Source organism: Anopheles marshallii, chromosome 3, assembly GCF_943734725.1.
Source record: "Anopheles marshallii chromosome 3, idAnoMarsDA_429_01, whole genome shotgun sequence".
NCBI classification, from domain to species: Eukaryota; Metazoa; Arthropoda; class Insecta; order Diptera; family Culicidae; genus Anopheles; species Anopheles marshallii.
Window position 1 is genome coordinate 74,129,417 of NC_071327.1, and position 21,679 is coordinate 74,151,095.

The 21,679-nt window shown below is 44.2% G+C and overlaps 1 protein-coding gene across 1 annotated transcript in view; it reads right to left on the reverse strand.

Moving 5' to 3' along the window:
- LOC128712136 (cell adhesion molecule Dscam2) overlaps positions 1–21,679 on the reverse strand; it is an 83,817-nt gene that overhangs the window by 18,101 nt on the left and 44,037 nt on the right. The window contains exons 3-10 of the mRNA XM_053807032.1: positions 17,073–17,234; positions 16,862–17,008; positions 15,000–15,117; positions 10,699–11,147; positions 9,402–9,546; positions 1,197–1,348; positions 857–1,129; positions 377–664 (exon numbers count right to left, since the gene is read on the reverse strand). Of these exons, the coding sequence (XP_053663007.1) occupies positions 377–664; positions 857–1,129; positions 1,197–1,348; positions 9,402–9,546; positions 10,699–11,147; positions 15,000–15,117; positions 16,862–17,008; positions 17,073–17,234 (1,734 nt within the window). The remainder of the gene's footprint in view (positions 1–376; positions 665–856; positions 1,130–1,196; positions 1,349–9,401; positions 9,547–10,698; positions 11,148–14,999; positions 15,118–16,861; positions 17,009–17,072; positions 17,235–21,679) is intronic.

The window sequence follows — 21,679 nt, forward strand, 5'->3', positions numbered from 1 at the left end:
GAACGGCTCAATGTTTGGAGGAACTGGTAGTGGCCAAGGTCCAAGGTATTTTTGTTTTTTTTTTTGTTTTTTGTTGGTACAACAACGTCACAGTGTGCCAGTTTCACGGAGGTGTTTTTGCAATATTAGTGTTCCACCGATACCGACATTGGCAGGTCGTTTAATAACAGTAGTAGATGGTAGTAGAAGTAATAGTATTGATGGTGGTGTTTGATGATAGTTGTGTAGTAGTAGTAGTAGTAGAGTGGCACAACCGAAAATTCAACATGACAACCGAAGAGCGACAAGAGTGTGAGAGTCGGAAAGGAAGGAAAAGAAACAAGAGAAAAGAACGAAGAAAAAGACGTGAGTCAGGATTTGGGCACGATACAGTTACCATTAACCAGCAGCGACTGATGGCCCTCCGTTTCGGCGGCAGTGTTGCGGACCACGCACGAATAGTTGCCGGTATGGTCGGCGGACAAATTCTCGATCAGCAGGATGGAGTTGTACTGGTCGACCTGCGTCACCGACATACGCTGGGTGGGGTCGATCGGTCGACCATCCTTGCGCCACGTGATGGTGAGCGGTATATCGCCCTTGATGACGGAACAGGTGATCGACGCCCGATCGCCAACGTTCAGCGAAAGGATGGACGAATGAAACGGGTTCAACTTGGGCGGGACTGCAAATGGGTTTCGGTAGGAAAAGGCGATTACTACAAGTGTGTGAAATTCCGATGAACATCCGGTTCCGGTGCTAGCGTATCCTATGGGTAGTTCCTCCGTTCATTGACGATGCCGCAATACGCTAAAGAACTCTTGTGGAAAGAAACCAAAACGGATTAGTAAACGATTGCCGCTTGGGCAATACTAACCTATGACAGCGACTTCGCCGCTACGTCTCGCACTGTGACCCTGTTTGTTCCGCGCCCAGCAGGTGTAGACGCCGGAGTCGAGCGATTTCTGCACCTCCTTAATCTCGAGCGTCCCGTCCGACTGCACCTTTTGGCGCATATCTTCCGGCAGTTCCCGACCGCCCCGTTCCCAGTGGATTTCCTCGATCGGGTAGCCAGCGACGGGGCACTTCAGATACAGTGTATGTCCGGCCACGGCCGTCACCTTCGGTATCAGGCGAATGTACGGTAATCCTGTCAATTGTATTAACAACAGCCCAGTTAACGTGTGGCCGATCCATGCACTTAGATCATCCCATACCGTAGATGTTGAGCCTAGCGGAGTGAGACGTTTTCCCTGCACGGTTTTCCGCCGCACACGAGTACTCGCCACCGTCCTCTACCATCACGTGGCTTATGTTGACGTGGCTGATGACATCCCCGTGCACGGTTACGTACTGGCCGATCATGAACCTGCGCCAAGAAAAGAAAGAAAGCAAAGAAAAAATTCAATGAGAAAACGACAACGTAACTCACGGAACTCTTAAGCTGTTCTAAAGCTGATTAATGTGCCACTTGCTACTTGAAAGCATCACCAACTAATGCAGGTCGTGTGCGAAACTTTTCGGACTCCTCATTTAACCAGCGAGTAGATTGGAAAGTTACTTTACGGGTCGAAAGGATTGGGACTGTGGACCCACGCGTTGCATGCTAACTTATGCGGTAACTAATTAAGCGTTCGAATAGACGATAACCCCCCCGTAGGCAAATGTGCCAGTGCCACCCGCTAAGACGACAACCCACTACGGTCCCTATGCCATCCGCAACACGGTGCACCGCAAACCGTTTTGGGTCTGGTAGAAGTTAATTTGAAGTCGGGTGTTTTGGGTACCGCAAAAGCGCAAAATATTCACACCCAGTCACAAACTTTCCACACTCCTCCGCCCAAAAATTGTCACATCTCGCATCGGTATCAACGATTTTAAGCTCGCATAAGTGGAAGATTTTCGTTGCAAAAGGTGTACATCTCTTGTTCTGGTGCTTCTCTTTCAGGAGGGAACCGACTCCCATCCTGGTTGTTCTGAATGGTACGACCACTGAGTGTCTGCCAAGTGCAAATGACGGTATGGATGAAGTTATGAAGAAGCGACCCGGACGGAATCGTTCCATACGTGAGCGTATGTTGTGGTCGAGTGTCTAGTGTGGTGGTCTGGCACAAGAATCTGTCGTCATCACCTGAGACAGCTTTGACTGTTTGAATTCTGGCTGCAGGGTTACGTGTAAAGATGAAATATTTAAGTTTAATCCGTATCCCGGTATAATTGGATCTTCGGCGCTGCCTGTCGCTAGAGAATATTTACTGAGGGCGAGCCACGTGGTTGAGGTTCTTGCGCTGCGGAGAACGCTTGTGGTGGAACGATGGCATGCCGGGTGTCATAAGATGTGAGGTTAAGGGAGACGAATGAAAATGTAGCTGTCCATTATTAGCTGAGAGCGCGGGAAGTCAACTCTTCCTCGCCGGGCCCGGGGTGGTTTGTCTGTGTTCGCCCAAAAGTTTCCCGTTGGCGTCACGCAAACCGTGCGCTTGGGTGCTGCTGGGAGAATTTAAATTAGTTTGCAACTTTCACCAACACCGATTTCATGTTTGACTTTACTTCTACCTTTTCTCGCAACACACGACGGTGGAGGAGTTTTGCTGAGGTAGCTGACGTGGTGATGTTGTGGTGCCAGCAGGCGGCTTAGTCATTCTTTGTGAGCGTTAAAGTGTTTTTTTTTCTACCTCCGTCACTTCTTACCGATAACTGGAGAGGACTCCTAGGAGAGAGGGAAAATCATTCTTGGCGGCAGAAATATTCTACAGCCCTGCCTGGGAGCATTGTGAATGCTTCACAAAAATGACAACGACGGGCTAACCTTGTCAGCCCGTGGTTCATTGTTGTAGATTGTCTTTTTCCTTGGCAACGCAAAAGTTAGTCTACTGCCACCATTGTATTGCAGCGTTTCGCACTTGGAAATCGTAAGAAATCTGACTGTTTAACTGACTGTATGAGTGAAGAGAGAGCAAAAACCTTACAGATCTAGATTGGTTTAGGTCGTTGGGGCAGCAGACCCGGCGAAGCACCGTCTTCCGGTTTGCGTTGATCGTGAAAGTTTACAGTGCGCGAAAAGTGCAAGAAAGCCGTATGCCATACTACCCTTTTTTTGCACGGTGAAACAAGCAGAGTAAAAGTTTCACGAACGACGACCAACTTGCATCCATTTGCACGCCACGCCGTACCATATGGTTGGTGCGCAGTGCCGCGTTGCACAATGACTTCGATTAAGTTTTTCTCATGAATTCCCTATCGCTTCATTGTCGGATTTGAATTTTGCCGGCACGGCACGCTTCCGGCGGACGCATCGTTGAGCTTTTGTGACGTGACAAAATATATGCGACACTGTGGATAAGTTCAAGTATAAACGGTTTCGCAGCAGGCGCCGACGGTGCGATGAAAATAATGATGTTGATTATGATTACACAGCTATTAGCAGCTTGAGCGAATGGGGATAAGATGCAGATCATGGCACAAGTGGAAATTTAACCAGAGGAATGTTGCGGAAACAATTAAAGGCCTTCAAAACTAAACGGAAAGGAGACCATTACGAAAGGAGTTAATGGAACTAGCAGAACGTCTGCTTTGCATGCTCTTTTTGTCGCACTTTCGAAAGCCAAAATTAAACGTTCATTTATAACTCATTATGAGGACGTATTGATAACAGATAAGATACATTAATCTCAATCGTATAAATAATCTCTCACTAATTCTGCAGGGTTACTCGCTGAAAATATCTCTACTGTGGCATGTTAGACAGGCCGTGACCAAGTATGTAACAGATCTTTTCGATCAATTCAGAATACGTATTCCAACTCTGAACATGTTTCTTATTGAGCACCAAATGAATAAAAAGCATCGATAAGTCATTTCGGCATCTGGTAAAAGCTTACAACACCAAAAACAGATGATGATCTTTAGAAAACTATTCCAGATACTATTTATACGGTAATTACGCTTACCCTCATGTTGCTCAAGTTGCAGCAAAAGTTGTTCTTCTGATAAACATTCGATAGCAGTAGATTGCATAAATTTAATGCTGCTATAACAAATGCCTATTTATGAACAAATTTAGAAGCAATGAACGTTACTTGAAATAATTTAAAACACCATTCATTACACACCGTTTTATGGAAGACAACCGTACAACCCTAAGCACATGACCTCTTAGGGTGTCGTACCAAAATGTGTCGAATATTAACAAGCAGCCGCAACATCCTATCATTGCACTTCCGGTTTTTTTTGCCCCCACATTTCCTCCCCGGCATGGGGGCAAGTTGTGCCGATGCAAGCATGTGTACAGTTTATCAGCTCACACCACGCTCACGTTGCGGGTTGTATGTGCTCGAACGGAAACACAAAACAGGCACGTCCTTCAGCGACGGCATGTATCGTTTCTTGTCCCACTGCATGGGCTGCAGATAAAAAGTTTATCGCAGCGAGAAACACTTTCGCGTGTGGTGAAATGGTCGAGAAGCTGCGGGGGTTCGGGGAGGGGTGATTTTGAGCAGCATAAAAAATAGTTTCATGTACTGCCTGTGCGCTACACGGTACCACATATTGGGCTGATCGATGTGAAAATGGTTGGTGTTTCTTTTCCAGCATCCTAAGGGGCTGTCGAGGACGGATGCTTTTTCGGGTGGAAAATGCTGCTAACATAACGAACTATCAGTTGTATGTAGTTTTATGTTTGGTACACAGAGTGTAGCCTCCCAAGAGGCTTATGTCAAGGATATTCACAGAGCGGACAGCGCCGTAATCGCTTTGGAATTTATGTTGCACATTGATAGGAGTTTTTACGTTCCCTAGTAAAGAATACCGAGAGAACCTTAACTTTCTTATGTAATATTTATAAACTTTGATTGTAAAAAGAGTAATTTTTAATATTTAAGTATTGGTCAAACATAGAGGGTTTTACGGTACCATTTCTTTGACAACTTACGACTGTACTAGCCATCCAATGTTCATTCCATTTCTTGTACCTTTCAGAGTACTACATGAAAGAAATGAATTCCTTGAAGTATTCGCCATGAAGAACTTTAAGTTGCAACGTTTTGAGGAAAGTCTGACATGCTAGGTTCCTGTTAAAGTTCTGGCTGCAAGTTAGCTTTCACTTTGACGATTTATATAAATATCGATTCGTAGGGGTGGAGATTTAAATTTGACACTGATTACCAATTGGAAATGTCAGCGCCATCTATAGCAAAACGATGCAAACTAACAAGGAAATCTATTACGATTACCAAAGTAGCTTCAATTGGGATAATATCAGTTTACGGACATCAAACATTAAACAAATGAACAAATGAACACATTTCATAGCAAATATAAAAAAAATATATTAAAATAACAAAAAAGTATAAAACTTGAAAAACATGGAGAAATAAAATAATAAAGGTACATTTAAAAATTTTTAAAGAACCAAAAAGGTTTTACGGAGAAGAAGCAACGCGTAAAACCGTGGACCTCACGCAAAAGAACTTTAATTAAATATCTTTCCTCCATTCTAAACCATCGTATTAACTCGATAAGCTGTTTGGTGAGCTATACGGGAAGTTTATTAAACTTCATTTTGTTGCGCCCATTTCGATACACCAAATTACCGGATTACAAGCCATTGTTACACAAACAGTTGCTTGCTCACTTTCGGGCGGTTGTTGTGTTTATGGAAAATATTTTCCTAACCACCAGTTAGCAACAACCCACAAACGGTTGCACCGGTACCGCTACCGGCTGTATGCAGGTAGGATAGCAAAATGGGGCGCGATGGGGCAAAGAAGCACACCCTCTTTTTGAAAATATCTTAACAGCTCAACAGGATCGGCTAGGATAGATCCGGTTCTGCTCTGTGTTCCATCTTACCTACCCAGCCCAGCACATAAAACGGCACAGCCAAAAGGTGCAAAGTGTGAACGAGTGTTTTCCTTCGGTCACGGATTATGTACCATCCCGGTGGTGGTCCCACGGTTGGACGGGGTTGTAATTAAATTATCATGCTGAAATATTCCGTTACATTTCATTTTACGCATCCAGCGGGACTCGCAACTCGCCTGGTGGGTTTTGCAGCGAACCATGAAACCGCCCGGCAGCATTTGAAACACCTTTTTTCATTGGGCATATTTCGTGTGGAGAAACCGAAAGCAATGTGGGACTCATCCGCACAGGCAGCGGCAGCGAGAACGGGATTCTAGCGAACGGACGGGAGTTGTCAGAAAACAAATTGAATTTAACAGAGGCTAGATTTTAACGATTATGCGATTAAAATTTGCCACGGTAAATTGTCACTCGCTAAACTCGCGCGTAACCTCTTTTGCGTGGCGGGGTCTTGATAGGCATTCGTCCACCGAAACAGATTGATGCGGAAATTAGGCACTCATAGGCACATCGTCGAGTGGTTGACAACACCAAAACCTTGGAAACTGGGACGGTATCAAGTTAAGTAATAGATGGTCTGGCGGGCCACCCCGAAAATCGTTAAAGCACGTCTTTAATTGGACAAAGTGTTATTAATCGTTCATTTGATTTTTATTCCCATTTATATCGCTAGATGCAGGGGGTAGATTTATTGCAGGCCTTTTTACAGAACTTTAAGCTGCCGATTGTGGAAAACAAGCAGAAGGTGGCAGCAGGGGTACCGGGTGTTTTAATTTCATTCCCAATACAATGTTTGCTTGTGCTTTATTAGATTGAAGGGCGGCTTAATTTCTCTGCTACCGGTTCATTAGGCCTAGCATGACTCAGATCGAGGGGCCCCCAGAAGCCCATCAATCAATCAACCACAGATCAAATGGCACTTAAATGCGACCCTCGTCAGGGTGTGCTCGAGCACCACCGGAAAGAACACTGGCGCGCAGGAAGCAGGTGGTGTGAACCGGGATCTTCCCTTTTTTCTAGACGCTGGACGCTTTTGAATGTGTGTTTTTTGGCACTTGCTGCTTGTGCTGCCGTGAGCGTACCCAATGTTCGTGTACGTGGATGTATGTTAAAACTGTGTGTTTTTTTTTTCTTTGGCACCAGTTTTCATTTTTGCCGTCCGTTCCTTACGTTCATTATACTTTCGGATCAACTGCAGCACGCTAGCTAACACAACCGGCACATGACACAAGAAAAACATCCCAACGTCAACCGCCCTCGCTGTGTGCTATCGATCAAAATGAAACTCATGAAATGAAGCCGTTCGAAGCGTTGCCGTTACGTTATGTTTCGGAGTTGTTGGACAGAGCAAAACAAAAAATGCAGACCCTCCACTCGCTAGCAGACGGAACGTTTACTGTGGTCACGTTCCGACCGGGGCACATCATGGAAAAGTCATTAATTTAGGATTCGCTGTCCATGGGCAACATGAGTTTCTAAGTTTGCCGTTACTGGGGAAGGTTAAGCTTTACCGGGGCTTACCAGCGTGCGGAAGCACACTGTCTCCAGCCGGCAGCTGAAACGTCCATACCGCGTACCGGACCCGATGGACACGGGTGAAACTTCAACAAACAGAGCACATCGTGGGTACTGGTGGAACGTTTGAACAGAAACTAATTAATCACAATAGTCCATCCACACGCTTCGCGGTTCCGTTCGGTTACGAAGCGACCGTCCGGGAACTTACTCCGCGTGTACTCCGTTCCGTGCGGGATTCGATATCCGGCAGCCGGAAGCTCAGGGCAATGCGAAAGCATTCCAATCCATCGGGTAGCGTGAAAAGAAGAATCGGTGAAGCGATTGAAGTGAACGGACAAAATCCATCTCTTCGATCCATCCAATCTTCCGCGCATGTCGGTGAAACGTGGTGAAGCTTCGGTACATGACGGTTAACGGACCAGGGCGAAGATTGATTTCCATACGAACTAATAAATTTTATTTGATTTAAAATCCATTTGGGAAAGCCCCCGGATCTCGTTGCATGGTGGGTTGCTGGGAAATGTGTATGGGGTTTAACGTGTTTCTGTTTATTTTTCTTAAAGTTAAGCTATTTTGAAGACTTTCAACAAGACGCAGGTAACGTTTGAAAGTCCCATTTCATTCGTAATATGATTCGATGTCTTTGTGGACATACGAAAGATTAAGTTAACTGGAAAGGGTTTTGTTTATTTTAGGTATTTTCCTACAATTTCCTTAGTCAATACGCATTCTTTAAAGAAAATTGACCCGAACAGACTGTGTTTGCGTTACGCTTCCTCCATAAGCTTAGTGTAAATATATATTTATATTACTTATTTTGTTTTATTACATTACATCACACAATGCCAATCTTGAACACACATTTCCACATACACACCGGAAAGTTAATGTGCTTTGTGCTTTCCCTGTTACCGTTACCTGTCCGTTCCGTCCACGTCCTGATGAAAACGGATCAGCCAGCGCGGTAACGCACCGTGCGCACCATCCGCGGCACAAGATGCCGTTAAATGATGCCTGCCGGAAGCTGGCAACGGCAAGAAGGAAATTAGAAAAAATGATTCCCTAGTAAAACCCCACGCATCCCTGGCATCACCGTTACGACTCGGAGCTGGCAATGATGGCAAAGGTCCTGCGCCCGTTATCGGGTGCGCCCAATGTAGAACGAACGAGCGGACCCGGCTGGATCGGGACTAAGTGGAAGGAACAGTGGAAGGAAGAGAAACGCGTGTCGGGAGGGAAAAAATTGAATCCCATCCCAACCACTCAAAACGCCCCGTCAATGTCTGCTACAGCAAACATGAAGATAAACGAGATTATTCAAATACGGCCACGGGAAAATGAGAAAATGTGAACTAGAAATGAATCGCCGCGAAAAGGGGCCACGTTGGTGTGGGATGGGTGGTATGTTGGGGTAGTTGAGGGATGAAATCCTTCTATTTAACCATAACCTTTACGCTGGTGTGAGGTTCGGGTTTGATGAAAATGCGACATATTTTTAGTGACCAAATCAAACATACCGATGACGAGCCATGTGGCTGCCAAAAGTAGCTGGCCCAGTTTATTTATCGTGCATTAGAAAGAGCTAGTTCCATTGCTCTTTATGTACAACCGATGGTTTTTATTTGATTCAGAGCGAATAATCCATGGTGGCAAATTTCAAAGGAGCGAGAAATCATTTTTAGTGGATACTTATTATATTAGATTCGAATAAATCATCATAAAACTGTAAGGATTTATAAATCGCTGAAGCTTAATAAATCTTCAAACGTTCGCCAATATCTGAATCGCAAGATCACATTACAGAGATTTTGAGTCATTCATTTGCCTAAATGATTCTTTCAGATTCATGAATCTGCAACCGATTTATCCAACGCAATTTTACATCCTTTAAATGATCTTCTACAGCAGCACATTGTAACATGATAGGAAACCCTGTACCCCTGGAGGGTTACCCCTACACCAATTTAGCCGTAGATTAGTTAAATATACTTCGCCAGCAAAATAATTGCTTTCTGTGTGAACGCCAAATCGTTGTGCCTTACCTGCCGTTGGTCGGTAGCGGAAATCCATCCAGCGTCCAGGAGATTTGTGGCGTTGGGTTTCCCTGTGCCGAACATTTCAGCGAAACGGCCGGTCCGGGCTGAAGCGTTTGTTCGATGAAGCTGTACACCAGCGAAGGTGGAGCGTCTGGCAGTAAAAAAAAAAAACACGGCAGAAATGAGAAAAGCGCAACACCATCACCCGGACCACGGGGGTAATAATTATCATAAATAAGTTGGTTGGTTTTTCGTTGAAGTGCGAGGTGGACGAAACAAAGCAAAAAAAGTGATGCCAAAAACCTGGTTTCCCCGGGCCGGACACTGTTGGCGACACGGTGAGAGAAGCGTCGGTGTGCGTCGGTGTGGAAATAATTTGTGGTTGCAAACCGCACCGTGGCAGGAAATTACCGGTCGAAGGATACGCCGAGAGCACGAGAAACCTCATCTATTTGGATGTGTTTTCTTTATTCTCGTTTTTCGTTTCTTTGCCTCGGCCCCCCCGAAATGTGTTAAATCTTTTGCTAACGCTAAACCTACGCCTGCCAGCGGTGCGGAAGGTGTTAATAAATCCCTCCACGGTTTGGTTAGAAAAATTATGGCCATTAAAAAACAAACACACAACCATGAAGGGAAAAAAGACGCAATCGCCCAACGTTTGCCCGCAGATGGAGACAACAAACGAAAATTGGATGGACCCTGAACCTTGGCGAAGCATAAATCGGGCTCTGTTTACCATGGGAAATGGGATTGAAAACGTGCCACGTTGGTGATATCGTGTTGGTGGTGGATTTTCGGCGAATGTTTGGGAACGTTAAGAGTGAACTCTGAATACAAAAAATCCAACCATCAGTAGGGTGTCAAAAAGAATTGAAAGGAAAACCCCCTTTTCCGTTGGAACTCGCAAACCAAAGAATGGAATTTAAAGTGCCCTGCATTGGAGAGGTCCTTAAATATCTGGCACCAGGTCGAGATTATTAAAACGAACATAAAAGTGTAAAGTACGAAAATGAATTCCACCGCACACGGAACGCGTTCCGGCATGAGCTGACGGAAAGGTGGCATGGAAAAAAAACCATAACGAGAAATGATCCGTTTTCTAACCCTCCCCCGAAGGTATTTCCTCCGCTGGCTGGTGGGTTAGAATACTCGTTTAATCTGATTACCTTCTTAATAACCGATGGCGTTTAATGGGTTACGGAGCTAATTTGGGTCGACCGTAAGACGAAGACCAGCCTAATCAAACCAACCTTCAGGTTTTTTTTGTTGTACTAAGATGGACCTTTTGTTGGCGTTTGCTTACCTCCGAGCTGCAGTTCGGCAGAAGCTTGGAAAGAATCGCCTTCCTGCCGTCGCACCACACACTGATACATGCCCTTGTCTTCGCGCGTTACACCGGTCACCTGTAGCGTATCACCGACCCGGCCGGAACTGGGCAGTTGGCGGCCATCCTTAAACCAGGTGATGTGTTGCGGCCCGGCCGACATTCCGTTGGCAGTGACCAGGCAGCGAAACTCTGCCGTCCCACCCATATGCACACTGAGCACGTTCGGTGTGATCTCCACGTGGATCGGTGTCGAGACGGTGAGCCGCAGATCGGCGCTGGCTTCGCCACCCGCATTCGCCGCGGAACATTTGTACACTCCACCGTCCTCGGCGGTGACGGCCTCGATCGCCAGGACTGGACCGAGCAGTCGTATCCGTGGGCCGGAAGAGACGGGTATTGGCTCGGGACCGTTGTGCGTGTACCATCTGGAAAGGAAAACAAATCGGAAAATAATAGTTAAATAATAGTAATAGAAAAAAAAATAATTACTTATGTTTGGGTGATAGTTTCTATAGCTACAGCTACACAAATGCTGTTACATAAGTAAACACAAGTAAAACAAACAGTATTGCACAAGTACAACAATTAAAACTACACTAAGAAGACGTTTCACTCCCGAAAAATGACTATTCCAGCAATCAAACAATGACCAGGAAAAACGAAAGTACCTTACACAGCTGTGCAGCAAGCAAAAAAGAAACTCCAACTTTTCAATAACTCGACCCACATTCTAGAACGAGTTTTTGTAACTTCCACAAAGTGTGTTAGAGAGGAGAGAAAAAAAAACGAAAACAAAAAACTTTGTCTGCCGAGTTCGATTACAACCATCAAGAAGTCGATTTCACAGCTTGTCGTCTCGCAGTCAATCGAATGTTGAAATTAATTTCCGTCCGATTGAGCTCGGCAAACAATGGTCACGTCACGGGTACGTGTTGGTGCAGGACGGTGGATGCTGTTCAAGGGAGCAGGAAACATGACTAAAAACACAGAACCCACCGAAAGAAAAAAGAGATTTTCTATGTACCGTTTTTTTCTGCTGCTGTATATTTCCTTCTCACCAGAAATCGTACAGTGAAAAGTTTGTTCCACAAAAGCTAAAAAAGATTACTCTCGCGTCTCAAGTACGACGAACGGCTTAAGGGGTTTTCGCCCTCTCCCTATTGAACACCGTTCGGTATCCCGTTTTCCGAGGCAGGGTACGGTAAAAAAAAATCCAGGAAATAACATGGAAGCTGAAGGCTTAAAACTTGAGTGTCTGCAAGTTTGTGGTTTGTTTTCCGTTTTCAAATTTGATAAGAAGGAAGCGTGCGGCAGGTGGAACGCGTGGGTGGTGGGCACGAATAAAAAGTTCTCGATTTCATTTCCGATAAGTACTTTTCGATTGATTCTGATCGGTTTTGTACTACTGACTTTCTTTGGCAGTGGTTTGCCACGGTTGCCACCAGCAATTCATTTGTCGGAAGTAGGAAAAACGGCAGACAGTCGACAAAACGGGGAACAACCGATGTTCATCAGCTTGTCGAGTGGATATGATAAGCTTTCGGTTCGGAGGGCGCACTGTTAATCCGCAAATGAGCTTCATTCGGGTGAGAATAGCGCCAACACTAACTACAGTGCACGTTCGGGGAATAGTTTCAATTTTCCACCAAAGCTCAAATGTTCATTGGCATTATATCCTCCATTTTGTTTTTGTTTTCCGTTAACTCAAAACAAAACAAAGCAATATTTTACGATTGTCGTAAAGCGCTGAATGATGCGGCACAAGTTTTAAAAGGGGAAACCGTCAGGTTCTGTCCATCCCACCCTCCAAAGTTTACCAATTTTACCCAACGAAACGCTTAAGCCAATAAACTTTAAGGCCTCCGAAACAAAAACGCCATTTGCGATTTTACGGAAAATGAGTGCAAACTTTTCCCATTTCCGACACGATGTGCTTCGCCCCGATGGCCGCCTGGCTGGTGTACCGGACGGTCGGACGGAACGGAACCGTGTCGTGGAAATGGAAACGATGCCTTGTTCCGCCAACCGTAATTAGCAATCATTTACGAACGAGCGGAAATGAATATAATTGCAGTTGATGCTGCCGGCAGTGCCCCGATCGGGTTGGCCGAAGGGCCTGGCCAGGTTTGATGAATGTGTGTGGGTGGTGCCGCACGGGATGAGCGCTTTGTGCAATCAAGGGTTAAGCACTAAGCTGATGAACTTGAGCCGAGGTGATTAGAGCCGGGCAACCGTTGTCGCTGCGACTTCGTGTTAATCGAGGTAAAACAAAATGGTGGAACTTATTCGGTTCAACCGTTCGCAGCGTTCCGGTTTGTTCCGGTTCCAGTGGAAGAACAGTCGAACCTTGATGAACAGGGGATTATAAATTAACGATTTCGTTTTTATGTTCTGCAGCAAACTGGCGAAGCGCCCTTCTTTACTTTTTGAGTGCTGGATTTTTAAATGTTGCAAAACAATTCAACCCGCAGCTAACGAGCAGTGTTTCGACAAATTTTGTTAACCCATTTCGTAAAGGTTTCTCGCTTACCGACACACTAACCGATATGCTGATTACCAGTAAGAGCAAGGCACCGATGGTTGGATAATGGGGTATAATGGAATGTCTAGAACAGGAAAAAAAAACTCACTATAACCACCCCCAAGCTCCCCCCATTTCAGCGAGGCTATGATCGGAACATCAGAGTGAAGTATCGTGGTGCTGTCACAAGTTGGGGTCGATCACTTGCACCCCCAAAACCCAAATTGACGTTTGATGATGACGTGCTGTTGTGACCAACCATTTGACCCGTTCGGATGGTGAGCGATGGAAGCGAAATTAAAATGTTGGAAAAATTAAATCCTAACGAAAAAACAACTCAACCAACCGAAAATACTCAAACGTAACGAGTACATGGTGTATGTGTGTGGGTGGGTGTGAGTGTGTGTGGTAGCGATGGTAAAAGCAGCAGAGAAGAAATAGGAAAAAAGCACTGAAAATTGCCAAATCCAATTAATCATGATGATGCTAGGAAACAGACGCTTGTCATTCGTTTTAAATTATCCCAAGTGGACAGCAAGGACACGCGGCTGTGCAGGAGAAAATAAAGCTAGGAAAGGATGTCTTCTACTGCAGTGCTTAGTGCAAGTGTTTTAAATACATTTTACGTAAATAAAAAACTCGATTGACGGTTAAATCGTTAATCTCGAAAAGCCTTGTTCGCACATAGTAAACATTGGGAAATTTCCAATAATGTATGTTGATTTTACGACAATGCAGTCGATCTCCGTTGTACATTGCCTAACGCAGTAAAGCTTCGACCATGGCCCATTTTCTTGCCATCCACCCGGTACAGTAGAATAATCCCTAGCGTGATATAATTTGCAATGGAAATCAGTGCGGAGATTTCTCAGACGCTCTACTGAATTAATTTTGCTCCGACGTTGTCAACCTAGCCTGGCAAACATAAGCACGGCCAAGCGTGTCACTGTGGGAGAGACATAACATAACACGACGAAGAAAAAAAAAAGGAAGAAACATCCCGCAACCCACAAGACAATCGGAGAGGCATGTACGGAATGGTCCTATCGAATCGAAAGGAAATGTATGCGAATTATGCTGCGGAATGTGATAATCTGAAGAAATTGATGGAAAACATCGATTGTTGGCCGTTATTGGTGGGGCTGCGTTTATGTTTTGGTTGTATTTTTGTCACTGTTTCGCATGGATGTAGAAAATATGGTTTCCTGCGAACATAGTCACGCCACGGATGGGAAGATGCCGTGGGAGTGATTATTTGGAGGGGTTGATGGAATGAATATTTTACCGACTTGTCGTGGAGGATGTTTAAATTGGAATTTCTTATGGAGAAATTAGCATATACTAAATGCGTATATTGGACTATAACTTATGACAGCTGATAGTGAAAACTTTTAATTAGAAGGAATTTTGTGCTCTGCGACAAAATATTTTGCTTTTAAATTATAAATATCACGCTTAGTCAAATTTTAAGATTTTAGCTAGAACCTAGCATCTAGAACTGTACTTTGAAATTAAAAAAGTGTACTTTGAAGATAAAACTCTTAAAACTAAGGTTCCTACATGATAAAGAAGAAGCGTATCGTAGAATATGACTTCAAATCGTACGCATTCAAACGTCATAAAGTAATGGGTTTCATAAAAGAATTCTTCCCATGTGTATATCCGTTGTCCTGCTTTTATAACACACCTACTACAGTTATCAAAAGAGTTGAAGTTACAAAAAAAGAGTGTATTTTGAAACAAAATGGCTGCTTACCGGTATTCGGGCGATGGACAACCTTGGGCGACACACAGCAACACTGCACCTTCGTCCTGCGAAACGGCTACATGCGACGTATGCTCGACGACACTCGGCGAAACTATTCCTCGTTGTTCTGTGCGCACGAGCGGGAGGGAAAAAAACAAAAGAAAATTGTAGAAGAAACTCTGTCTGAGTAAGATCAAACGCAAACGGAGCTGTTTTGGGTCGGGTAGTGGTGTACACTTGACGGGATCGTTTAACACCCGTTTCGCACCCGTCAGCATTCATTAAGGCTCTTGTTGAGAAGGGCCCAGCGAGCCATTAGCGCAGGGATTTCTTTTGTATCCGTAAGTAGGTAACTTAGTTTGGACGATTGTTTGAAAAGGCGTCTGATTGCGCCGATAATTATGTTTCGCAATTTCAAGCCCGTTTCATACCTGTCGATGGAATGCGGCACTCCCATTGTGCTGGAAGAATGGAAACTTTCTTTCGACCATGTTGCGGTTTTTCCTTTGTGTAGAATGCACAATTCTTGTTTTTCTTTTTGTATTATTATTATAAAGGAAAAGCTATAACTGTATTGCATATATTTTGCCAAAACAACACTTTAACGATAGTAAGGTTTCTATGTGCTTATCATACTTGATGTCATGGAAAAAGCTTCATCCAAATTATTAACTACATCACTTATATGCATTGTTCTTGCACGGCATTGTAACATAAACGAAACAAAATAGGTCAACGGCAACTGTTTCGGACGGTCACTTCTGCCTCACATGAGTCCGTTACAAGGACGTACAGTTCCTTCTTTTGTACACTTTTACTGCTAAGCCCTTCGCTCCGAAATACTGCATCCCAATTCATCCCCACTCACGGGCCCGACTCTACAACCAGTACTAGCTGTTACATTGAAGATTTAATCCCATTGTTATGATGAAGCGTGAAATAAATGTTGTGCTGCAAGCTTTTCGGCAACGACACTGCTAGCAGCCGCTTCCGCTGGGGACTCGACGGAAAGTGCTGCTTAAAACAGTTGCAAGAAGCAAGCCCGAGAACAAGCCCGGGACCGCCCGGAAGCCCGAGAAAGCATTGATGCAATTGCATGAAGTGGTTCCTATTTTGTTCCATTTGTTTTCGCTTTCAGTCCACTATCATCCCATTATGGGAGAGACTCGGTACAACCGACTCGACTCAACCCGGCCGGTTGGACCGGAGCGCTTGAAGCAACCATCGCTTACGCAAGCTGACATAAGCCGGTTTATGTTGGCGACCGGTAGACAACGGATGATGGTCACTGCAGAAGCGGTAGTTGAACGGAAACGGATCCTTCTCGTCGAAACTGTCATGCCGTCCGACGGACGCAGAACGGTTGACTGGAGTTTCGGTTTTTTTTTCTTCACTCCACTGCAGTAAAGTACCCAGAACTTTGGGTAATGTAAGAATTGGTTTTATCTCTTCTTTTCTCCCATCGCAAAAGCGCATTGTAGCTTTGGGTGCGAGATGTTACACATTATGTCCATCGTAGTGTTCGTGTGGACGATTTGGACGCAGTTGGCGGTAAAATGGGAATTGAAAGATAAAGCTCCCAACGGATGCCATTTTCATGACTTCGATGGTGGGATGTGCATTGGCACACGTTACATTTCAAAGGAAATTCTCGTTTTACCTAAACCATCTGTATGAACAGTCCCTTTTTGTTTACCGATGTTGAGATACGACAACAATTGTGTGTGGCGTGGGAACTGCAGGAAATTGTTCCTGGAAATGGGATGTCCCTGTTACAGGCTCAATATTTTATGGAATATTTAATTTTACCCAAAGTCGTGCCAACTAAAGTGGTGAAGCGTCTGTTCCGAGCCAAACCACCCGTTACTTACCGTTCATGCGTATCTTGGCCGAATTGCTTGTGACGACCTGCCTCGTAAGTTTATGCATCGTCCGACACCGGTAGGATGGGTAGCGATCGTTATACTCTAGATTGTGTATCAGCAGCTCCCCCGTCGGTAGCAGGTGGTACTTTCCATCTAGCGCAACGGTAGAGAATGTACTTTAAAAGATATGGACACGGATGTTCGATGGGGCGCTTACCTCCTTGCAGCGATGGATAAATGTAGAATGCCGGTTCCTGCACCCAGGAAACGACCCTTACTAACTCCTTAACAAAATTAGGCACTACACAACGCAGGATCGCGGTACAGCCGCGGGAAGCTGCCAACACTTCAACATCAACTTTGTACGCTTGAGCAACGACTGCAATGAGAAATAGAGAAAGAGAGAGAGAAAGAGAGAAAGAGAGAATGGATTATCAAGGTGAATTCAAACGTAAGCGCGTTCAGGATATTGAATGTTGTCCCGCATGTTAAACCACACGCTAGTGACTGTGAAGGTGTGTTTCACATGTAAGTTGTTGTTCAACTGTTGTATGCAATGTTTCACAAAAACATCCCACTGTAAATGTGTCCTTTCGTATGATTGTGAAACAGCATAACAAAAAACTTCTTATTATGCTGCTATCAAACACGAAGTGTTCGATGTGTTTGGATCCTCAAAAACGGTCAACGACAATGGAACGTGTTGATGAGTCCATCAAGGGTATAAGGCACCGGATCTATTTTATTAAACGTGGGAATTTCGCCCGACAGTCCTTCACGGAACCAATCAACCTTTTCCCAAAAAACGCCGCCCAAAATAAAGGTACAACCTTCGTTTTTTTCCCGTCCGTAGTGTGTGTGTGTGTGTGTGTGTTGGGGCCAATGTTCTATCTCCGTGTGCCGTGCCATAAAAAGTAAGTAAAATTTGATCTCTAGCCGGCATCGTGACAATAGTACACTTCATGCTGCTGTAGGGAAAGGATAGATCCAACCCAACAAAAAAACCCTTTTCGCTGCAGGACTGGTTAGGTTGGCAAACCCAATCATATTACGAAAAATAAAACGGATCTTTATTATTTCGTTACATTCGTCATAATCAATGTGCAACACCTGATACGTCCTAGGAGTGCTTTTTTCCTGTGCTAGTCCTGCTTACCACAGCACCAGGGGCGATAAGTAAGGTAAGGGGTGTATCTTTTTCATCCGTTTGACCCTTGAGAGTGATATGATTGGGTTTGTGAGATCCACGTTCTGCTTATCCTTCCGTAACGAGACTAATGTAGAGGAATCCTTTTGCTATCAGCTTTGCAAGATTATTGCAATGGCGGCATACTATAATTTCAGCTAATAAATATTGATATCACTGATGTTATCTTGTATCTAGTTATGCTAAGCTCAAAGCAGCGCTGTAACACAGTGACATTATACAGTCAAATTTGCAGTTAATCATCTGTAAAAATCTTTAATGTAAAAAAATGCTGGAAATTTGCTATTAAAAACGCAACCGAAAAGAGACATTTAAATGGGCATGGTTGTTATCTAATGCGAGAAGGATGAAAGCTCTGCTTATTTACATTTTATTACCTTATCACAAGCAGCCACCCAGGGTGGTATGCTTGCAACTGAGACTGTAGTTAACGAGAAACTAAGCCTCTTAGTGAATATTTTGAAAAATTGGTGTCTGCTTTGGGAATTGGGGTCTCCAACCACTAGAGCCTCTTTAAATATGGTTTTGGTATGACAAGAGATAAAAAATATTTGCATGCTAATGGTTTTGTACTTTCAATTTCAAGAGAGTAGTGCGCTCTGCATGTTCGCGATTAAGGAATTCTCGAAGTGTCTTAGTAATAACACTCCTTTGAAAAGTTCCAAACGGAAGAGCGACTTTCAATTTATAGTATTCCACGAGAACCGAAGAACTTTTATAGGCATTAAATAAGGTTAGACCTATCCGTAATTTTTAGTCAGGTTTACGTTCACATGTAAGGGTTTACTTCAAGGCTGTAAGACATTTTATTTTGGACGTAAAAATTGTTCTTGTCCAGCACAACACACTACCATTGAAGACGCCATTTTGTGTCCTTTCCAGTTTCTGTTAAGACGAAAATGAAAGAAATCTACTCCGGACAGAAAGGAGCATATTTGTGTGATGAGTGAAACAACCCCCAAAGAAAGTCTTTTCCTACGGCGGTGAACAGTGCCGAGTAATTAAACCTTACAGTCGGCGCGCTCTGCCCAGTCGGATGGAATGGAAGTACGAGCGGACACCACCTAGCCCGGCTGAAAAGACCCCAGCAGTGTTGTTGAAGGGAAGGTACCAGCAGTTCAGCGATAGCTTTAGCTTTAGCTCAGCCCCAGCTACAGAAGTAATTAGCGAGAGAGCGAAGCACTAGCCCGTTGACGCTGGTCGTTATCCTTCGCGCGTTACCTACAAATGGTCGGGCACCCATCGTTTCCTTCGCCCCAGCCCCCCCGGGAGGAACGGTGGCGCGCCAAATAAAGGGCCGACTTGTACAGAGTCATTCACCGGGCACGGCACAAAATGGCGGGAAACGAGCAAAACCAAAAATGGCACCGTGAAGGCAAAAAGTTTTCGCAGAAAAAAAGAGCTGGTAAAATGCAAACAACAAACAGCAATAGGAGGAGAAAGGAAAAGACGAAGCAAAGTGCGTGGGCAATGGGTTCCCATCCATTTTGCTATGCCGGCCGTGGTGGGAAAAAGTGCAATAGCCTTGGCAAAACAAATTCATTCGTTTGAACGACCGGAACAGGGCGCCAACCGGTGATTCCGCTGAAGCCCGACCGGTGTTGGTTCATTAGATGACTTCTCGACGTGTTTCCGACCGGTTAGATTTTTCTTTTGCTCAAAACCGAGCACCATCGCCATTTGCAGGACCGTGGTGTGGTTTTTTGTGTTTGTTTCTTACGCCCATCCTTGTTTTCGCTGCCCTCTGGTTAGGTTGGTTTGCTTTTTTTTTTCTTTTAATTTTATCCCGCTTAGCTTTTCACTATGCGATGGTCATTCACTTGCGGTTTTTTTTTGGCTCCATTGTGCTTATGTTGTGTAACATTTTTATTCTGTTTCGTTTTTTTCTGGGTTTAATTACAAATATTTAACTTTTACATACACGAAAACACTGCTACTGCACCGACATTCCGCGTTTGCAAGTGTTCTTTTGTAACTACAACGAAACACGTTTGTCTAAATATTAGAACTTGCGGTGCTGGCTGAAGTACGGGTATTTTTGTGATGTTGAGAACAACTTTTTTTCTTGTTGCATAATGAAAAGAAACTAAAGCACATGGTAAGAGAAATCCAGACATTCTTTTTAAATGTTATTTCCCAACCACCACTGGACACAATGTGTGATGCAGGTTTAAAAAGAAATCAAGAAAAATGTAATGAGGAAACATTTGGTTATAAGTTAAAAATAAACTTGGAAAATTTATGTGAAAAGCATACTTAACCTTATATGTTCTATGTAGTTCTGTAAACTGTCTAACACAGAGTGTTTTTTCCTACTCTAAAATACTATTTTTAGGTGATTTTTATGACTACACAATTACACTCTACCAACAGAGCTTTTCCGTTCACTTGTATTTTCCCTGGGTAGTTTTTCCCAGGTACGAAAGTAATGTTTTGCTAGTTTTGTTTTTTTTTTTTATTGTTTGTGTGTTGAAATGCTTGTTTCGAGTCACTATTTGTTCAAGCCGTTTTTTGGTGTGTTAATTTTAATGATTTTTTAACGTTTTACCCAAAAAAAAAGCGTACCCGGTGCCGTGTAACACCACCACGAGAGGCGGAGGTTTGTTTTTTATTCTCTTGCGACTACTGCATCTAACAATCCGTGCAGTACACGCTTTAGAAATTCAATTACGCCGTGCGGGTTCATTCCTCGGTCGTTTGGAGCTTTTCATCTGAACGTACACACGCCCACCGCTGACGGTCGGGTCCAGCAAAAGTGCCAATGAATGTCGCGCCAAAGAGAACCGCTTCGTGGTACCCAGAATGGGCGGATGGGCAGACATACGGGGCGGGAGCGGCAAAAGAAATGGTGACTGCTATTCTCGTTCCGACTTTATTTTCCACCGACGCTAGACATTTTTCAGCGCTTAATCCGTTCAGCAGCCAACCATTTCATCAATTTACTCCGTCCCGATTCATTATCCAATTATGCAAAATTCTTGCAAGGCATTGCGAGGTATGGTCAGAAGTGGGTTGTACGAAAAGGGATAAACCGGGATTTTGCTTCTATGCGCACTAGCTCGGGCCCATCCGACGGATCCTGATTTACTCGCGCAAGCTTCAAGCTGGGACTCGGTCCAATGATATCCTACCGTGCCCGGTATCCTGGGGAACTGAAGAATTCGCTTCGGAAGGCATCAATAAAAGCCGAGCTAGCGTACGTCTTCGTATGTGTATGCTGCAGGGTGTAATTTCGTAACGAACAGCATAACTACCGCAGGTGGAAGTTTTCCGTGCCAAAAAGCTAAGCTCGAGCTCGGTACGTTCGAGTTGCCCAATGTGCTTCCGCCTGGGTTGCTTAGGTTTCGGTTAAGGGAGTAACTTTTTTATTCTGTTTTTTACCCCGCTTTGATTGTGTTGCAGAAGTCAAACTTTGCACGAGTATTAGAAACTTTTATGCTGTTAGCATATTTTTTTGAGATTATTTCAGTCCCATCAATTGATACTTGTTACATACAATTCATGGTAATTAACTTCATTTACTCAATAAAAATAGCAAAAAATATTAGGCAGATTCAGTTTAAAATTACTGGATCTGTTGTAAGATGTGTCTGGCGAGGTTTAACTAATGATTAACT